General features: G+C 37.4%; 1 protein-coding gene across 10 annotated transcripts in view; it reads right to left on the bottom strand.

Moving 5' to 3' along the window:
* Window positions 1-2,101: 2,101 nt before the first annotated feature.
* Window positions 2,102-21,300, bottom strand: part of MLLT10 (MLLT10 histone lysine methyltransferase DOT1L cofactor) — a 246,891-nt gene continuing 227,692 nt past the window's right edge. For 8 of the 10 annotated variants that reach the window (XM_060006191.1, XM_060006190.1, XM_060006188.1 and 5 more), the window contains 9 exons: window positions 18,686-18,803; window positions 17,268-17,340; window positions 13,851-14,005; window positions 11,728-11,916; window positions 11,047-11,135; window positions 10,550-10,911; window positions 9,415-9,511; window positions 5,572-5,766; window positions 2,102-3,836 (listed from right to left, as the gene is read on the bottom strand). In XM_060006191.1, the coding sequence (XP_059862174.1) occupies window positions 3,792-3,836; window positions 5,572-5,766; window positions 9,415-9,511; window positions 10,550-10,911; window positions 11,047-11,135; window positions 11,728-11,916; window positions 13,851-14,005; window positions 17,268-17,340; window positions 18,686-18,803 (1,323 nt within the window). In that variant the 3' untranslated portion in view covers window positions 2,102-3,791. Of the gene's footprint in view, window positions 3,837-4,415; window positions 4,902-5,571; window positions 5,767-9,414; window positions 9,512-10,549; window positions 10,912-11,046; window positions 11,136-11,727; window positions 11,917-13,850; window positions 14,006-17,267; window positions 17,341-18,685; window positions 18,804-21,300 lie in introns of those variants that run through there. The other 2 variants (XM_060006192.1, XM_060006193.1) reach the window with 2 other exon arrangements.

Genomic DNA, 21,300 nt, shown 5'->3' with positions numbered 1-21,300 from the left:
AATATTGAAAGTAAAAAACTGTCAACCAAGAAGCCTGTTATCAGGCAAAACTGTCCTTCAGAAATGAAGGAGGGATAAAGATTTTCCTGAACAAGCAGAAGCTGAGGGAGCTCATCACCAGGAGACCTGCTTTACAAGAAATCCTAAAGGGAGTTGAGTGGAAGTAAAAGGATGCTAATTAACATTATACAATATAAGAAGGTACCATAAAATTCAATGATAATGGTAAATATACATTCAAAATTAGATTCTGTAATATGGTAATGGTGGTGCATAATTCACTTACAACTCTAAAAGTTAAAAAACAAACAGTAAAAGGAATCATAACTATAAAAATCTGTTATTGGATACACAATATGAAAAATATGTAAACTGTAATATCAGTAACATAAAATGTGAGGGGAAGAGAAGTAAAAGTATGAAGCTTAGGACAGCTATCTAAGTTAAGTTGTTGTCATTTTAAAATAGGGTGTGTTATAATTTTAAGGTATTTTATGTAAGACTCATGTAACCACATGGGGAAAATCTGTAGTAATTACACAAAAAGAACATGATAGAGAAGTCAAAGCATACTGGTACCCAAAGACATCAAAACACAGAAAGACAGCAGGATAAGGAACAAGGAACAATGGGTCTACAAAACAGCCAGAAAACAATGAACAAAATGGCAACAGCAAGTCCATACCTGTCAATAATTGCTTTAAACAAAAATAGATTAAATTCTCCAATAAAAATAAAAAGAATGACGGAATGGATAAAAACACAAGATCCAACAACATGCTGCTGCCTACAAGAGACTTGCTTTAGCCTTTAAGCCAATTAACTGAGAGTGAAGTGACAGAAAAAGACATCTCAAGCAAAACTAACCAAAAAGAAGCAGGGAGAGGTAGCTATACTTACATATATCAGACAAAATAGATTGTAAACTAAAAATGATAAAAAGAGACAAAGAAGGTCATTATATAATGATAAAGGGGTCAAACCATCAAGAAGATATAACAACAAACTGAAAAAGACAACCTATAGAATGGGAAAAAATATTTGCAAATCATGTATCTGATAAGGGATTAATATCCAAAATACATAAAGAACTCCGACAACGCAACAGAAAAAAATAAACCAAATAATCCAATTTTAAAATGGGCAAAGGACCTCAACAGACATTTTCCAAAGAAGACATACAGATGGCCAACAGATACATGAAAAGTCCCTTGAAAAGTTCAACATCACTAATCATCAGGGAAATGCATATCAAAACCACAATGAGATATCACCTCATGCCTGTTAGAATGGCTATTATCAAACTACCATCTGATCCAGCAACCTCACTTCTGGGAACATATCCAAAGGAAACAAAACCACTTATGTTGAAGAGATATCTATACCCCTATATGTTCATAGCAGCATTACTCACAATAGCCAAGATATGGAAATAACCTAAATGTCCACTGATGGATGAAGTTGTGGTATATGAGTCTGTACGTATTTGTGTGTGTATATATATGTATGTGTCAATACACACACACATATACATACATACATATGATGTATGATGGAATATTATTCAGCCATAAAAAAGGAAGGAAGCCCTGCTATTGTGACAACATGGATGGACCTTGAAGGCACTGTGCTAAGTGAATTAAGTCAAACAGAGAAAGACAAATACTGTATGATCTCATATGTAGAATCTTATTAAAAGAACAAAATTTAACTCATAGAAAAGAGGTGGGGGTTGAGGGAGAGGGAACTGGACAAAGGTGGTCAAACAGTTCAGATTTCCAGTTATAAGTAAGTACTAGGACTGTAAAAGTACAACACGATTACTGTCGTGAAGTCTGCTGTACATGATATACAGGAAAGTGGTTAAAGAGAGTAAATTCTAAGAGTTCTCATCACAAGGAAAACACTCTTTTTGTCATTCTCTTTTTTTAGTATCTGTATGAGATGATGGATGTTAACTACACTTATTGTGGTAATCATTTCACAATATATGTAAGTCAAATTATTATGCTATCCACCTTAAACTTATACTGTGCTGTATGTCAAGTATATCTTAATAAAACTGGAAAAAAAGCAGAGTTATAAACATTATTAAATTTTATTAACAAAAACTTTGTACATTTTAATACATGTGGAATTTTACATCTAAGTAAAATAACAACACGTTCAAAATTTACCATTTATACAAATTGTTACAGAATAACAACCAGTGGGTTAAATAAGTAAAATAAACCACACCGATTTTTTTAAATTATCTACAAAAGATTTGACTTTCTTTAAAATTCCCCTGAACATATAAAAATAAATTAATTTTACTTTTCAATTAAATCTACCAATTAGAAATATTACAAATCAAAATATCAATGTTATCTTATGAATTTTTCACAATACAAAACAGATTCACAAAACCTTATTTACAGAAATGAGGTAAGAACTGTGCAATGTTTATTAACCAAGAGACATATTGCAGAATTAACATGTTCTTCCAGCTAAGTACACAGTGGAGGTCTAATTACAGCTGGGTCTTTTCCACTAATAATTCACACATTTAAGAATAGTTCAATGATTACATCCCCAATTGTTTAATTTATACTCTGCTATACTGTCATACCAGGAGTGGGGATACCCAACATGGAAGGGCTGTAATACAGATTTCACCTGTTTCAGGAACTGCAGTGGTGGGTTTTTTGTCTTGTTTTGTTTGTTTCAAATCATTGTCAATAATGGGAAGTTGTCTAACTTAAGAAAAAAAGAAAATTCTTACCAAATCCACTCATTTTTCTTGTGACTCATTAGTGGATAAATACCCAGGTAATAGTTTTGCCTGAGCTAGCTACAGTGGCATAGAAAGTTCTTAATAAAGGCAGAACCATGGGGAAGGCTGCTGGTGCAACGCCGACTGTCCCTACTACTCCCAAGGACTGAAAGCGCAGGCTCAGCTGTCCAGAGCCACTTCAGCACAAGGCAGGTCCTAACAGGCACTTGATTCAGGCCAAACCCTACCAGCAGTTTCAGAGTGGCCCCTCTTTCACTTTGAATTGAGCTGGTTCCCTCAGCAGCCTTAGAAATCACTGAACTCAAGCTTTCTTTAAAATATGAGTAGGTCTTAACACTAAAGAAAAAGCATTTAGCAAAAGAAAATTACCTTTAGCAGAAGCAGACATTTACCATTCTAACTTGATTACCAAAATTGGCCAAATCCCATTAGAAAGGAAATTTTCATAATAAAGATTGCCAACTCCAAGTGGATGACCTATTTATTTGTAATATTTAACCAATAAAACTCCAATAGAAGAAATTAGACAGTTCCTTGAAATTTGTTTTGACTCACAGAGCAAGCATACTGTAACCCAAACAAAAGATCATATTTCACGTTCCAACTTTTACATTAAAATCAAATGGTTTAAAAATGGAACAAGTCTTTAGTTTTGCTATTCATCTCGCCAATTCATAACAAAATTAGTTGTACACCAACTATATTAAATTCCTCTTAGGCTGATAAATTCATTGCATGTAAATTACTTCAATGACAAAAGTTAGCTATTAAATTTTCTTTCAAAATTCAAAAAATGTGGGTGAGGGGTGGGGGATATGGGAATTCCATTTCAGTGCAACAAAGCAACAAGAAAATCAATCAAAGCCTTACAAGAATGCTCTTGGGGCAATTAATCCTTTGTCGTGCAGCTGGTTTCTTGTTGCATTTCTTCATAGGTGTAGTAAGCGGACTGCAACAGCAGCCAGATGAAGTGCTAGAATAGCAGGATAGTCCATTTCTAGATGTTTCTCAAGTGTCAACTTTTTTCTTGAGCAACAGGCCCAGTTTTATCACTAAGTCTCTGCAGTTAAAACAAACAAAATAAGATGCATTAGCTAAATGAATTTTTGGCCCCCACTTAAGATAATATCCTCTTACTTGAAATTTTAACTGAGATAAAAGGTCATATATACGGTTATTCCTTTTTTTCTAAAAGTCAGCATGGCTACTTTTCAGCATAACATAAAGACATGAATTTACTGCTAAACATTCAGTTGCTTTATACTAAATTCAGCAGTATACAAAGACAGAAGTGCCCCTCTGAGGGAGGATTCATAAGGAATGAATGTAGAAACCATCCCCCCAGACTGACTTTTCCACAGAAGTAGTAACACAGTAGTGTGGAAAATCAACTAACAAAGTCTTGGGTTCTGATCCCACATGTGCTATGTGTCCTTTGAGCTTTAACCTCTTTGAATCTCCCTATTTAAAAAATGGGGTTACAGCCTATTAATATTTTAAAGATTGGAACCACGTATACTATTGTATCTAACAAAGATGCCTGCCACATAGCAGGATACTCATAAATATTATTTCCCAGCCTTGCTTTTCTACATTAATTAATATTGTTTATTTTATAGTGTTTATTTACTATTGTGATTTTCCATTAAAAATACATTTCATACTGTATAATTTTTTTAACACAAGAAAAAACTTAGGAAAAAACGGTTAAAAAAAATTCTAAATTAATACAGAATCAATGAAATTTTCCATGTCTGCAAAACTAGGTTTGTGATAATGACAGTATTCACAGTCAGGAAGTCAGAGGAACAGTGGGGCAAACAAAAAGCATTGAAGAGTTAATGAAAACCAATAATTCTATATTTTGAGCCAATTCTTGTTACTAAATACAAACTAAAGTTTCTGAAAACTAAAAGCACAGTAAAGAGCAAACTTTCAAAGTAATGGGAAAGAGCAAACATTGTGACTTTTAACACCATTTTTTGCCAAGTCTCCCACCTCATTCTTTCCCTTCTTCCTTTTCCTGATGTCCAGTCTCCATTCTATATCCCAATATCCTTCCTCTAACAGGGTTCTGCCCTGAACTGGAATTTAGGGGAAACATTTATACTCCAGTAAAGTAGACCTGATTGAAGGGGAGAATTAATAGAAAGAAACAGCCTTAAAATGTGTGCTACTATATGTATAGTATACTGTTCCTGCACCCATTTTTATTTATCTTAACTTGTACATTGAAAGGGTAAGATGCTATCACTTACATGAGATTAATAAAGAATTTAAATTTCATTACAAATGTGATGATTTACTTTCTATCAGGTAGAATAACTGGATTGCCCTAAAGTTTATATATTAATTTTATTATAAATATAATTCAATTTTAGCATGTCTGAGCAAAATAATAAAAATATTCCTAAATTATCTAGACTATTTCTATAATTAAACAAATTAGTTAAACAAAGATTCTCAAAACACCAACTACTATCTTCTGATTGGACTGTCCAATACCACTTACCATACCATACTAAAACACATTTTCATTTTGAAATTATAAAACAGTCTTCCAACCTTACATGCAAATTCAAACTGATATACTTAGAGGATATATAAATTGGCTTAGGTCCTTTGTGTTTACACTATCCAGGTGCTGAAACAACTGGTTTTAAGAAGAAATTATCAGGGGGATAATATATTTTAAGGGGGGTGGGGAGGAAGAGAGGGGCTGGACAGTCATCTCTGATTAATCAATAAAATTCGTTTTGGAATTTCACTAGCTGTAACAAAGCACAGACACTTACTGTTACCTTCTGACTTGCATTATCGCCATGGATGGTGAGGAACGGGTTGGTGGTGGCTGGATGAAGCGGAGGCGCCTGCGTGCCTGCGAGCAGGTTGTTGATGGGCATCTGCGTGGGTGCCGGGATCTGCAGCTGCTGGAGATCAGGCTGGTGGTGCTGCTGCACCAGCTGATACAGAAGGGCCTGGTGCTGCTCCTTAGGTAAGAACATGCAGGAGAGGGTGAGTCCCAGTGCAGACCCGGCCGTCAGGACAGCCTGCTTTCTCTCTTCTTTGCTCTGATGTTAGGTATTTAAATGACAGCAAAGTCATACTACTAAGAAAGACAACAAGAGTCTCATCTGGAAGAACACACTGCACTAGATAATAACCATCTACTGTAAAATGTCAATATCATCAGGGAATGGCCTTATTTTCAAAATGGGGCAAACAAACGTAGGAGACCCCTATTCATATGCGGTTGCCCATGATAATCACGGAGAATGGCAACTTAGAGCAGCCATGTGACCTGCATTTGGCTTTAAAATGCACTGCATGGTGAAATCCCTCCCATAATTCTGGGTACTTAAAATAACTTTTAAAGTTCTCATTCATGCCAACAGAAAGAGTGCTTTCTTGATGCGGTTATGAGACCATGCCTTCCAGTGAGCACCCCTGAGCGCGTACTATGATGTGCCAGGCACTGTTCTGGGGTGAAGAAATGTTAGGAAATGAGTACTGCCCAGGGTCGGGGGGAACAGGAGTGTAAGAGAGAGGACAGCAGGGGCGGGGGTCAGGGTGGTTCTCACTTGGACACAGACACGAGGAGATGAGGGAATTCTCTATGTGGATATGGGGGGGCAGGGGTGGGTGGGTTCCAGGCAGAGAGAGTGCTAGCCAGTGCCGAGGGGCCCTGTGGCACACCCAGCATGACCCAGGATGAGCAAGGAGACCGGGCCGGAGTGCAGTGAGCAGGAAGGAGGCCAGAGAAGGATGAGGGCCTGGAGTGTTGGCCGAGAGAGCTCTGGTTTTTCTCAAAGTAATGCGGGAAGGCAAAGGAAGGTTTTGAACAGAGGAGCGACACAACCTGACCCAGGATTCTTGATGGATTCAATGTGAGGTGTCAGAAAAAGAGAGGGGTGAAGGAATAACTGCTTGAGCAGCTGGAAGGATGGAGGTGCATCAGCTGAGGTGGGGCAGCCATGTGGAAGGTCAGCAGTTCTGTTTGGACACATTAATTATGCCTGCACCATCTATTAAGAGAGCCAAGTGGTGGCAACTAAGCAAGCAGTGGATATGGGAGCTTGAAATTCCAGACAGCGGCCCGGGCTGGAGACGTTGGTATCAGCACAGACAGTATTTAAAGCTTTGCGGCTGGAGGAGATCCTGAATTCTAGGATGCTCTGAAATGAGTGGGGCTGAGGAGAAGAGGAGGACCCAGAAAAGGAAGCTAAAAAGGAAGAACCAGTTAGGTAGGAAGAAAACCAAGATAATGTGGTATCTTGGGAGCTAAGGGAAGAAAATGTTTCCAGTGGGCAGAAGCCGTTACCAGGTCAGGGAAGAGGCCAGGCAGAAATGGACAGGGCTGAGCGGGGGCAGCAGCTGGTGGGGAGGAGGGTCAGGAGGAGGTCGAGCAAGAGTTTTCCTTAAGGTGGGAGGAGGGAGGTGCCTCACAGCACCACTCCTGACTATGTGAAGTTTGATGCTTGTAAATTAACAAACCTCATGCCACAACCTTGGCTGCAAAGGAAACGTCAAGTCTAATCCACTCAGTCTTCCTGGTCTCTGGGTAATAATTTGTGCTAAAAATTCCTTGATCAACCACGTTCCAGAAACGAGACACCTGTATGTGCTGTTCTTAGAGTAAAATCTTGATTAACAGGAAGAACCCCAAATACACTGAATTCCAGAACTTCATATTAAGATGAGGCAAGAGATAAGAAAACAAGATTACATTTTAGTGTAAGCGTTTAAGAATTTATATAGACTCTATCCTTATACCACTGTTAAGAACAGTGACAGTGACAATGATCCAGAATTGTAAAACAGACATTTTCAATACATTTTTGACTAAAGCAAGAAAGTAGGTAGATGTATTTTAGAAAGAAGTTACAAACAAAGGCTGAAACCCCAAAGTTAATTAAATGGGTGTTCTCCTAGCAGTGAGGTGTGCTAGACACACCCTCCCACATCTGCCTTAGTTCTCTCCCCACCTCCAAGATATGTTCCACACCTTCCTTCTCTCCTCTAACTACAATATCCCTATCCCCCTCAGCTGATGACTTTACTTATAATTCCCATTTAAAAACTACAAACATTAGAAGTGGGTTTCCTCAACCTCCTGTCATAAAACCCACCGACAGCCTCTCTGCCTCCCTCTTATCACAGGGGAAGCTGCTCTCTGCTGAAGAGCTCTGCTGCCCTGGCGTTATCCCTCCTCTCTCTGCACCAGAAAATTCCCCATCAACATACACATACGCTGTCATTTTCAAAATGATTAGAAACTACCCCCCTTAGACCACGTCTTTCTAATGCTAGCTGCCGATTCATTTCTCTGCTCTTTACGGTAAAATATCTTGAGTTGCCTGTACCCCATCTTCGCTTCCTCTCCTATTTTCTTCCCAACCACTCAGTGAAGCTTCTCACTTCTCAGCAAAACCACGTTCTCAAAAAGCTCCAGACACCCAAATCCAATGGGCAGTTCTTACTTGTCTCACCAGAAGCATTCTACGCAGCTGAGTCCTCCCTTTCTTGAAATGTTTCTTCACACGGAACTAGGCCACCACTCTCTGTGCTAACTCACTGGCCACTTTTTCCCTAGACCCTTGACTAGATTACTCTTCTCCTCCAGGGTGCCCAGGGCTCAGTCCTGAGACATTAGATTTCATTCCCTACTGACTTCAGAGAATCCCGCGAATCTAAACGTCACTGTATGTCATGTCACTATTGTGTTCAAAGCCCTGCAATTACAGGACTTCCTTGGCAGTCCAGTGGTTAAGACTTCGAGCTTCCACTGCGGGGGGCGCGGGTTCGATCCCTGGTCAGGGAACTAAGATCCTGCATGCCATGCTACGCGGCCAAAATAACAAACAAACAAAAGCCCTACAATTAATTCTTTAAAATTCTGAAAGGAAAAATGAGGATATACGAAAAAAGAGTTTTTTAACTGGGATAATTATTAAAGCTAGGCAATCAGTATACCATACTCTCTACTTCTTATACACCTGAATGTTTATTTCCACAAAGAAAGGTTTTTTAAAAAAAAAATCACCAATGGCGTTCCATCACACTTAAGGTAAATCTAAATTCCATGCCATGGAGAGCCAAACAAGGCAGCCCACAACCTTGCAGCCCACGCTCACCCGTCTGACTGCTCTCCTCCACACCAGCCCAGTCACACAGCACACAGGCCCTGGTCCCTCCACCTTGAGTGCATGTTCTCTTCCACACACCCCCATGTCAGAAAGTCATGCTCCTTCAACTTTTATTCAGGTGTGTGCTCAAAAGTCACCTACTCAGAGGCTGGACCATCCTATCTAAGATAGCTCTCACCCGACTGTTATCTACCACCTTATCCTGCTGCATTTTCCTTCCCAGTACTCATCACTACCAAAAGGTGTGTATGTATTTATCGTCCATCGCCCCTATCAGAATGAAGCTCCATGAAAATACAGAGTCTACCAGAGCTGCATAGACCACGTTCTAGTATTTGTCGATGAATCAATATAACGTAACTGCAGGTATCACAGACTACAGCACAATGTCATTTCACAAAGTGGGCAATCTATACCTATGCTGAATAGTTATTATAGCTTGGATCACTTGCTCCTAATAAAGATCAAGTATTATCAAAAGGAAGAACTTACTGGTGTGAGCTGTTGAGAATTTAACAACTGCTGGAATTGCTGTTGATGAAGAAATATTTGTCTTTGCTGGTCAGAAAGTAATCCGAGTCCTGAGGCACTGAAAAACGATGAAAATTCTTACTTTCTACCGTACACCTTTTAATGTTTTTTTTTTAATGTAAAATGAACAATTGTTTCAATTTGACGTTTAATAACTTAACAACTTTCTAACCATAACACTTTTTGAAAACAATGATGCACAAATTTCTTTTATCTCTCTTTCTCTCTCTCTCTGCACATATACAGGTAAACAAGAATTCACATTGTCAGTAAATGTTTTGTTTCCCTTTATACTGTAAACCAAGCAGGCACTCAGTTGTTTTATGGAATAAAAATTTACATGTGTTTATAACATGAACATGTAATACTTTATTTTTAATCATTCAAGGATAATTTAACCCACACTAAGTGACACATATTTAAAACAAAGAAAGAATCCAAACATACTACTAATTGATTTGACCTAAACTTTTTTTACATTCCCAATGGTCGGTAAAATTAAGCACCAATGAAAAGAGAGCCAGAAGAAACAGTTTACTACTATCCATTGCAAATCCATTTAAAATGACTTATTCCTCAAAAGTATGTGCAATAACAACATGGCTTTGCCATTCAAATGAAATTCCACTACAGTGAAACAGTGAGTCTCACTCCCTGGAAATTCAAGATAAATATTTGACCTTCATATTATATCAAAATCTTTGACAACAAAGCTAACAAAATTACACAGCTGAATTTTAAGAAACCAACATTCCTATGTGATCTTCATTATAATATTACTTTTCTTCAGGATTTATGACACATGAAGGCAATATACACGGGGATAAGAAAAATTAGCATTTAAAACACACATCACAGATCAAAACTGAAATTTTCAGTATAGAATATACCTAATGCTTTGTTACGAAAGGTGATTTAATTTTGTTTTAACCTGAATTACTTAAGTGTCTTGGTATAATATATTAAGTTTGGTGGGTTTTAATTTCTTAGAGTACATCTAACAAGGAGCACATTTAAAAATCCCAATCTAAGTATGGACAGCACTGGTACCATGTTGCACTAAAAAACCCAAAAGGTATTTAAGTAAGTTTCTTACCTGTTAGTCAGTGTAGTTGGCATTGGATGTGCTGCATTAGGTGGTACAGTTGTGTGGGTGAGGGGCGTAGGGTTCTGGGATATTGTGACAGGGGTCTGAATAACCCCATTTAAAGCTCCTACAATGCCATTAATTGCCAGTTGGTTACCTGGCAAAGCTCCAATTATTCCACCCACTCCAGGCACGGCAGGAATGGTGGATGTTACAGTCTGCATTCCACTAGCCAGTGCCCCCACTGTCACACCATTGACCTGCTGAACTCCACTAAGGCCTGAGCCCTGCTGAGCTGGACTCTGCCCAGCAGGAGGTGGAGTAGAAAGAGCCGATGAGCTGCTGGTGCTTTGTCCACTGGAGGTTAAGTCCTAACGTAAGAAAGAATAGAAACTAAGTTGTAAACAACACAGCAAAACTGTTTAAAATAATTTTAAACCATCTAATGTGATATACTACTGTTCATAAGTGAAACACACAAATGAAACTAACCACACCCAAATTACCTGATTTAATACAGGAAGAGAATTATCAGGTAGAAAGCTGTTTCCTAGATGAGGGCTCTTACTGCTGTTCAAGGAATCAGTAGTAGGAGCTAGATTAAAAAAGACGAAGAAAAAGAAACCTATTTACCTGTTAAAGTACATTATGTGTAAGATTAAAGGCTTGTCTAAAAAAGCTTACCCTGAAGCCCGCATTAAAAACACTTAAATATTAAGCCTTGTTATTCTTAAGACCAATTTGAATGAAAAAAATCTTTATCTATACTGAATATCATGGCTTTAAATCAATAAAGAGATCATTACATATTTAAATTTTACCATTAAATTCTGTACTAAAGAAGTTAGAGCAAATTCAAATTGAACACTGAACAGGATTCTTTTTTTTTGAATTTTTGAATTTTATTTTTTTATACAGCAGTTTCTTATTAGTTATCTATTTTATACATATTAGTGTATATACGTCAATCCCAATCTCCCAATTCATCCCCCCACCACCACTTTCCCCCTTGGTGTCCATACGTTTGTTCTCTACATGAACAGGATTCTTTATGCTCATAGAAAATAATTTATCATTCCTTTTCTACATCTGCATATAACTGGTGACCAGTTATTATTCAGTTATTATGAAAAAGATAATGGAAGTCCATCCTACTTTCTTTAGATCCACAATAAATTCATACTTACCATTCTGTGCTGAAAATGCATGCATTTGATGAGATGGGCTGGGATTTGTTGTTATTGTTGGAAAAGGCACTGAGAGCTGTGCATTCAATAATTGAAGGCGTTCCTTTTTGGCAGTCAAGTTTTTAATCTGTTCCTCTAATCTTCGATTTTCTACTTGAAGTTGGTGTAATGACTTCAGCATTCCTAAAACTAGCAGACATTTGAATGGTTTTTAATAAAGAATTTCATACACAGGACTAGGTATTTTATGGACTTAAGTGTCAATAACTTTAGAAATAAATTAAAATAGAAAAGTAGAAATTCTATAAAGCATTTCTAAGTGACTAGGTTCTATTCCTAAATTTATATGTAGATATAAATATACCATAATATATTTGTACCTATGTAAGCATAAAGAGATACTGTTCCTAGATATACCATGTGGAAACTTTGTTGCCACATACCAAAAAAACCCAACCTACTTCAGGTAATTTCCATTCTCAAAGAAAAATCATGAGAACACTTTATTTTCATCAAAATGAAAACCTAATTAAAAATTCAAGGTGCTCGCCATGATTTTTCATTAAAATCATATTTCAAAGGGCAAAGAATCACACCAATATCCTTTGTCACAAATAAAGAGCACAAGTATTTGTTTGTTGCTTGGTTGAGTTAAGCAAGCCACCTGACACAGGACTAGGAAGCCCAGCCGCTAGGCCTGTGGATCCACACTCGCCCAGCAGAGAGCAGTGTGTGTGCACCGCAGTCCCTCTCCCGGCTCCATGGGAAGGCACGTCATCTGCATACAGGCTCAGCTTCTGTCCTGCCTTACCACCTCAAATACCGTTTCCGTTCCTGCCACAGCTCTCAGACCTCTCGACACAGCAGAGAGAGAGGCCTGTGTGATGCTGCAGTGAATGACACTTTAAAAGTTCTATGTATTAAAAAGTTGTATTTGTTTAACATGCCCTCAGGGCCTTGAAAACACACAATTCTACTGGTACAGACACATACGGTCATTTCCCAAGGATTTAACTTTTATCCCTCCTCTTCAAGATCCCACAAATAAACCCTTAGTATACCCAAATGAGATGCAGTAAGACTAAGCTAAACCTGTCCTCCAGCTATCATGTTCAAAGGATTATCCCGGCATGAATTTCCTCACAATTATCATTTTTTGTCAGAGCACCATTCATAAAAATACCAATTTGTGGCACCTGTGTAACAATAAGCAAAATATTTTGTTTTGTTTTAAAAAATTAAAGCAGCAAAAGCTTATACCTCCCACCCCCAAAATGATTAAAAACCAAACCAAAACACCTATTATTTCCTTCCCCCAGATATATATATATCCTTAACATTAGGCCACTTCTCTAGTTAACAGTATCTGTAGTAACAGTTTTTGTGTTTGGCATTTTTCACCCATGGCTCTCCTTAATACTTAAAACTGTAAAGATACTAAATATGTATATGTAATATATATTACATAATTTAGCAAGTAAATAATATAGATAATATATATAAGTTACATATATAATTTAGTAATTATTCTCCTTTCTCACCCAAATTGTAAAATCAAGAGAGTTGGCCATACTTGACTATACACATTTTTTAAAACAAATTCTCCAAAGATGAGCAAGTTTGATTCAAACAACTAAGCTAAAAGAAGCTATAACTCATATTTTAGTAAAACTTTTAAAAATTGATTAGAACAAAGTACAATGGAGAAACAATGTACCAATATTTTAATAATTATAAAAAGTAACAAAAACCAGTGAATTCCATGAGCCAGGCAACGTTCTTTATATATTCTATGTCATTTAACTCTCAAAACAATACTATGATATAGGTAATTATTCCCATCCTACAAATGGAAATCTAAAAGCACAATGACATTAAGAAACTTGCCTAAGATCACACTGTTAATAACAGGTAAAAACAAAATTCAAGTCCAAGCAGTAAACCTGTAGCATTTGTTCTACTGAGCCACTACATTACACTTTCTCACCATATTATGTAAGACATATCATAATTTCAATGCTATTGTTGATGAAGTGTGACTTCAACATCTATCCACCTATCTGTTCATCCATCCATCCATCCATCTATTGATCTTTCTTTAAAGACAAGAAGAGAATACTTACTGTCACTAGGAGTGCCCTGTTCTAATAAAAACTGCTGTCCTTCACTCCACTGCCTCTCCAGAAGCTGCTCTATGCTGGCTGCTACTGGGGGCAGGTTTTCCAAACTGCTGTTGCCTGGTTGATCGTAGCGGATCTGTAAGCTACTTACAGGGGACCTGTTGGAAACATTAATCCTCAGGTTAAACAGAAGAAGGACCCTTTGAAGGAAGCACATTCACATTTCTCACCTTACGCTGAGCCTTCTCCTGTACAAGTTTTCTAACACCGGGCTGCCTATGTTAGAACAATAAAACCATAATCTACCCTAAAATTTAGTAATTACCATCCTTCCTCCCCAAATGGTAAAAATCAAGGGAATAGCTGGCCATGCTCAATAATTAAAAACCACTAGAAAATATATAAACACACCACTAATAATCTCTGAAATAGGCTGTAAAAGAACTTGATGCAACTTTATAAGACAAAAGGGAGAAAGACAGGACTAGAAAGACACTGTACAATTATAATAAAGTAGAGAGCATTTTAATTCATAACCACAAAATCTCAAATATCAGTAAAAAGAATTTTTAAACAATTTTGAAGGAGTATTTTGTTATAAATTCAAAAATACTTAGTTTCAAGTATTTTTAGAATTAGGGAACATTATCCAGACCAAAGCAATTTTTGAGCCCTTTATACAAATTTTTTCTAAAATGTCTTACATCTGTACTTCAAATGATAACAACTTAAACCTCTTCCAAAACAAGTATCACTTATATTAAGATGAACATGTTATGTTCTCTCATCCACTTTTTGTTTTAAATAAGTAAATGTGGCCATTTCTGTTCTCCAGCCTCCATAAAAATATAATAAATTAGTAAAGGGCTTTAGAGTTTCTGAAGTGTTTCCACCCAGTTAACTTCACAACAACCTAGTGAGAAGTCAAAACCTGCCTTACTGGCTCCATTTCTATCTGAGGAAACAAGATGGGGCTTTAGTGACTTGTCCAAAGATACGCCGCTAGTAAGTGACAGAGCTGGGCTACAGCTCAGGTCTTCCAACAGCCTGAGAGTGCTCTGCCGCATCCCTGATATGCATCTCTCCAAAAATCTCTTTAAATTAGAAGTTAAACAAATGAGGCTTTTTATTCCACATGTAAACATCACATGCTACATACAGCTGCCCATCCCTTTCCAAATAGTATATTATTGCCAGGATAATTTAGGCCATTATATTTCAGGCTGATTTTTAAAGAATAATATACAGTTGGAAATATGTGCTAAAGTAATTTAGTGCCATTTTTTTGTGTTAAATACCATTTAGCTAATGAAACACGAAGAACTGCACAATGCAAAATTGCAGTAAGGAATCCTGAATAATTTCTAGGTAGCTTGCATGATATTTTAAGTTTAAAAGGAGAACACAGGGGGGCTTCCCTGGTGGCACAGTGGTTGAGAGTCCACCTGCCGATGCAGGGGACGCGGGTTCGTGCCCCGGTCTGGGAAGATCCCGCATGCTGTGAAGCGGGTGGGCCCGTGAGCCACAACTACTGAGCCTGTGCGTCCGGAGCCTGTGCTCTGCAACGGGAGAGGCCACAACAGTTAGAGGCCCGCGTACAGCAAAAAAAAAAAAAAAAAAAAAAAGGAGATCACGGGGACTTCTCTGGTGGCGCAGTGGTTAAGAATTCGCCTGCCAAATGCAGGGGATACGGGTTTGAGCCCTGGTCCGGGAAGATCCCACATACCACAGAGCAACTGAGCCCGTGCGCTGCAACTACTGAATCCCGCGCGCCTAGAGCCCGTGCTCCACAACAAGAGAAGCCGCCGCAATGAGAAGCCCATGCACTGCAAAGAAGAGAAGCCCCCGCTTACCACAACTAGAGAAAGCCCAAGCGCAGCAACAAAGACCCAATGCAGCCAAAAATAAATTTAAAAAAAGAAAAAGGAGAACACAGAGACGCTTCCTCCACTAAACATATGAGCAAAAAAAATCCATTAACTTTCTTCTTTGAAAAAAAAAGAATAAAACAGTACAGAAGTAACACAGCATAAATTATAAATTGGTCAGATGATGTTATAATTGTACTTCAAACTCCTAGTTTCAAAAGAATACTATTTAATTTTCTGCAGAGTTCAATTAGGAAAAACAATACTACCTTTAGTTCACTCAGGGATTAGAAAAAAGGCACTACTGATGCAGCACTAGAAAATAGCAAAATTAGAGGTTATTGGACTAATCTCTCTAACGTTAAAGATGTTCCTTAACAGACATTCCCATATATATTAGCAACATAACAACAGTGATATTTACGGTAGCCATGGCAGAAAAAATTTTGTTTTTAATAGAATTTTAAAATTTCCACAGTTGAAAAAGATTCTTGAATGGGCTTCTTCCTCCTTCTGCTCCATTCTCACCCAATCTAATACTATGCTTGAGGCAGTTTACAAAATTAGAGAACAGAGAGAAAACAAACTAGAAAAAGGTATAGGAGTTGAGAGTGGAATAAAGTTAATAAAACGATAGCCTAATGTGCTATTCGCAGGAATAACCTTATATATTATATATTAATAAATGGTACCTGAACTCTTTCATATAATATCTAAGATAATTTCACAGAACAATGTAACATATTTGCTATACTTTGCTTCAGACAATTTTAAGAACTAGAGGGATTTCAGAGATGAGCCACAAGAACTTCATTTACTGAATTAGGAACTAGAGACTAAAGGGTTAAGTGCATTGCCCACAACAGAGCTAAAACTGGAACCCAAAGTTGAAAGCCTGGAGTCTGCAGCTTTAAGAGACTTTTTTTGTTTGTTTTTGTTTGTTTTGTTTTTATTTTTGGCTGTGTCGGGTCTTTGTTGCTGCGTGGGGGCTTTCTCTAGTTGTGGCGAGCGGGGTCTACTCTTCTTTGCGGTGCACGGGCTGCTCATTGCAGTGGCTTCTCTTGTTGCAGAGCATGGGCTCTAGGCGCAGGGGTTTCAGTAGTTGTGGCACACGGACTCAGTTGCTCCACAGCATGTGGGATCTTCCCGGGCCAAGGATCAAACCCGTGTCCCCCCTGCATTGGCAGGCAGATTCTTAACCACTGCACCACCAGGGAAGCCCTAAGAGACTTTTAAGACTATTTTCTAACCAAAAAGAATTACCCAAATTAATACATTAATAGTACCAGGAGCTAAATATACAAGAGAGCTAAAATTCATTAGAAATCCAAGAAAAGGTATATCTTTTACAAAGCTTACAAATCTAACCATGTGTTTAAATTAATATTCAAGTCAATTTAGAATCATTTTTCTTGACTGTCCAGACATGCTTCTTATCTATAGAATGCTTTTATAGCCTCACAAATGTATGCTCTGCTGATATGAGTTAAAGAAGTTTCCAAATCGCAAAATGTTTCCTTTGCCGATACTTTGCAGTGCAAATAACGCTTACCTTGGTGAGAGACTCCCTCTGGGTGAGCTTCCTCTGCCACCAAGGCTGCGGCTATTGTCTCCGAGTTCTTGATCTGCAGTGTAAATATTTCACAGCTGATAAAGTGACTCTCACTAGATAACAGGTTTTAAGCTCTGGCCCTGATTTTTTCTAAAACATACATAAAACCTTTACCACTATCTTTGCAGTTCCTATGAAAGTAGAGGATCTAGTATGTTGCTAGTTTAGAATTGCTGAACTGTGGCATGTAAGGCGTTGTCCCTACACGTTTTTTGTGGGTGGAGAAGGCCATGGATTATGTTCGTTCTTTCATTCCTTTCAATTTTACAGCACAGAAGCGTGGTTTCCATTTGCAGTACCCTCCCCTCAGCCACTTTTAATTTCTACGGTTAAAGTAATGAATCACAGCTGTGGACAGCTAATCTGTATGCTTATCACAGCAAATCCTTATGCTTTGTATATTTTAACACTTTGCATTCCAAGACAAGTCATAAAATACATATGTATTACCTAGAGCTACACACTAAAAGTGTATCTATTATATGGATCATTTCACATAACACTAAATATCCAAATGGACAATAACAAGTAGGAATACAGAATTCTGTATTTAAAAGGAAAAAGAAATTAATTTCTTCAAAATATTCCTTAGGTAACACCGAATATCTCTGCTTGAAAAATAACTTGTATTTCCCCTACAGTTAGTTCCTTATAAAATCATCCTATCTGGCCTCTTTAAGGTTGTCCTCCCCTTATTCTGAGTCAGGTAACCTCTGACCCTTAAAGTGTAAAGACATGACTGATCCATTCTTGGTGAACTGCTAAACCCATTCCCTTCCCCCAAACAGGCATGACTACTTGGACATGTCAACAAATCCTTAAGGATGGAATGAGACAAAGCAAAGCCAGTGGCTCATTAAAACAGTACAAGAGGCAAACGCTACAAAATGTCAACTGGTAAAAATTCACAGGATTACTAAACACTGTAGAAATTCTCTAACAGGATTTTTTTACCAAGTTTGTGTAATGCAATTTCATGAATTATGCAAATAAAGATTGAGGCTATTCACAGAAAAGCCCAGTGTTATGTTACTTTCATTGCACAGAACTGAGCACTGAACACATCAATCACAAAAGTCACAGGAGACACTAGCATTCCTGCCTGCTGATGGCTCTGCTTAAACATTTACATTTCAGACAGTAAAAAAGCACATCACTATTTTGCAGCACAGCATACTATTTACTTCCAACTGTGATTCTTTTGATTTAAAAAGGGAGGGGCACCCCCCACCCACCCTTTAGATTTTACTTATCAACCACACCTTTAGATCTTTCAAATCAAATGACCTGAAGGGGGTAAAAATTACATTGGGGGAAGGGAACAGAATTTTAGAGTTTAAAAATTCTTGAAATCTTACCTGTTTGATTATTTTCAGACTGAGCTATAAGAGCTGCCATTGATGAATTTGGATTTATTCTATTGCCATATATATGAGATGATGCCTGACTAAGAGAAGATCCAGCTAGAGTATTTGCCTAAATGAAAAGAATTACAAAGACAAATGAATTATACTTAAAAATATCTTAATACTCTTCCTCCTAATAGAACTAGTAACAACTACTTTCTCCAACCTAAGAATATAAGAAAAATTTCTGACTTTCTGAAGAGCAAATTTCATTCTTGTTTCACCGTTCCAATATTCCAGTTTCTGGAAAGTTACATAACTCTAAATTTAAAAAAATAAAAAAGTGAGAGAGAGAAAGAAAAAGGATTGGCACAAAGTTAACTATTCATGCTTTAATTTCAAAGTACCTATTTGATACCAAAACCAGTGGCATGGTAACCATGTGAACATATGACTAGTTATTTAATCTTATTAAACCATTTACAAAATAAGGGCAGGGAGACAACAGATGTCTAACAAATGTTTCAATCTCTTACCTCACAGGCTGGCTGAGGAGGTCAAAAGGTCCAACTTCTACCTTTAGTATTTTAACTATACAGAGCCATATTTCTATTGCTTAACTCTGTCATTAGTAAAACCTGCACACTATTTTGTTACTTCCTATTCTGATAGACTTGGAAGCCTGCTGCTTTTTCTGTTTTGTTTTGTTTTATTTTAAAAGAAAGCAAACAGGCATCACAAGTATGTTTTCTATACAATGCAGGGCTCAACGAATCACAGCTTTGCCCTGACCCCATATAAGGCACTGTCTTTTTGGCAGTAAGCCAGCTCTACGAACTGAAGAGCTAGTCCACAGTTTGTGATTCATTCATGTTGCTAACCACAATTCTGAAGGCCTCCACTGGGACTTGTGCCAAACAAGCGAAAATGAACCCTTAAACAGATGAAGCTAAGGAGGCTGGCCAAAGTCTTGCGTAATCCAAAGTAATAAAAATGCCTTCTTTGATGTGAATACTTTCTCCCACTTTCCAAGAATATTATAACCTTAAAAATGTGGCATTTTAGAAGCAAATCTCTTGTACACAAAACACTGCTAACTCACAGAAGAAGGCTATTACTAGCCTGAAATACTTTTCAGACTTAACAGAACCACGAATTTCAAAGTAGATTTCTTTTTCTTTTTCATGAATGAAATCAAACTTAACCTTTCATAAAAACAAAATCATTGTGTAGTTATTGCAAAACAAAATTCTGGAAAACAATTTAAAAGAACTGAGGCATTTTTAATATAAAGCAGCTGAATAACAGCAGAACAAAAGATGTGGGACATTTTGACATGTTTAACTGCACAAAAGAGAACAAGACGACATAATAGTGACAACAAGCAAAATATAAACAAGAGAATAAACTGTGTTTCTGGAAAGACTCAGACCCTGACATTAATATTCGGCCTCTAGCCAACTTCCTAAGCATAAAAGTTGGCCTTTACAATTCATAGTAATAGTCCCCGTGATGTAGAATCCTGTCCTTGCTTTCCATTGTTTCAAAGGGTATATTTCATAGTTCATACTGTAATGTCTAAGTTCAACTGGTCAATTTCTGGGCTTCATTTTTCCTCTTATTAAAGATACGTATACGAAGTCAGTAGTTTGGATTATATAGTACTGTTTAACAATCAATTAGCCCTTGGCAAAAGCTAAGTCGGCACTTTAACCTAAAGATCACACTAGACACTTACCATGTATAGAATATATAAAATATGAGTCAAAAATGGAAACACAGGAAGACTTTTTTTTTTAACCTCTCCAGAATTTAACTACTTGGGAATCTTGGATACTTATAAAATAACTTAGAACAAGAAAAATCCAAAGAGACACGCAGAAAGATCAGATGTTACCAGTAACCCAGTTTAAAATCTTGGGCACCTCACACTTAAAAATGCTCTTTGCAGAGCGAACTTACTTACTCTAGACACAATTCTAAAAAGATCAACTAAGCATATAACAGATTAGAAGTGGAAAATTAATTAGAAAGACGAAGAAAAAGTAATATCCTGAGACATTTTGTTGGCAGCAAGAAGTAACAGCTGACAGCAAGAGAGGAGAGAGAAAAATACCAGCAAGAATGAGTGCATTCCCGACTGCTGGTGGGGCTGTGCTCTGAGTACATGGACAGGAGGGGCCTCTGCACCTGCACCCTATCCTTTGACTCTCGTGTTTGTGCACTCATCCACTGGCTGAATCAAAACTATTATCATACCAGTTGAACTGCTTTTCTAGTTCCAATTATCAGTTTTATGAGCTGCCTTAGTCTCTTGACAAGAATCAAAGATCCTATTCTCTTTCAGGAAGGGTTCCTTCTGTCAAGAGCTTTATATTTATCCTCGTTAGCTTCAAATTTCTTGATGTAGTCTCCAAATCATCTTACTTTCCGAATCACACACTACGCCCACCACACTAACAGATCAAAACGCAAAGCAGCACACCATAACTGATTTCCATAATGACTATCAACAGGAAGAGAATCAATCATCGTTAGCATGATTCCAAAGCAGGAAACATGTATTTTATAAGGATGGCAGGAAAAGGAAAAATTAATAATAAAATAATAAAATAAATTAGAAATAC

The sequence above is a fragment of the Delphinus delphis genome, chromosome 2 (assembly GCF_949987515.2).
Source record: "Delphinus delphis chromosome 2, mDelDel1.2, whole genome shotgun sequence".
NCBI classification, from domain to species: Eukaryota; Metazoa; Chordata; class Mammalia; order Artiodactyla; family Delphinidae; genus Delphinus; species Delphinus delphis.
Note: the sequence above shows the minus strand (reverse complement) of the source record. Positions and strands in the feature narration are given on the sequence as shown.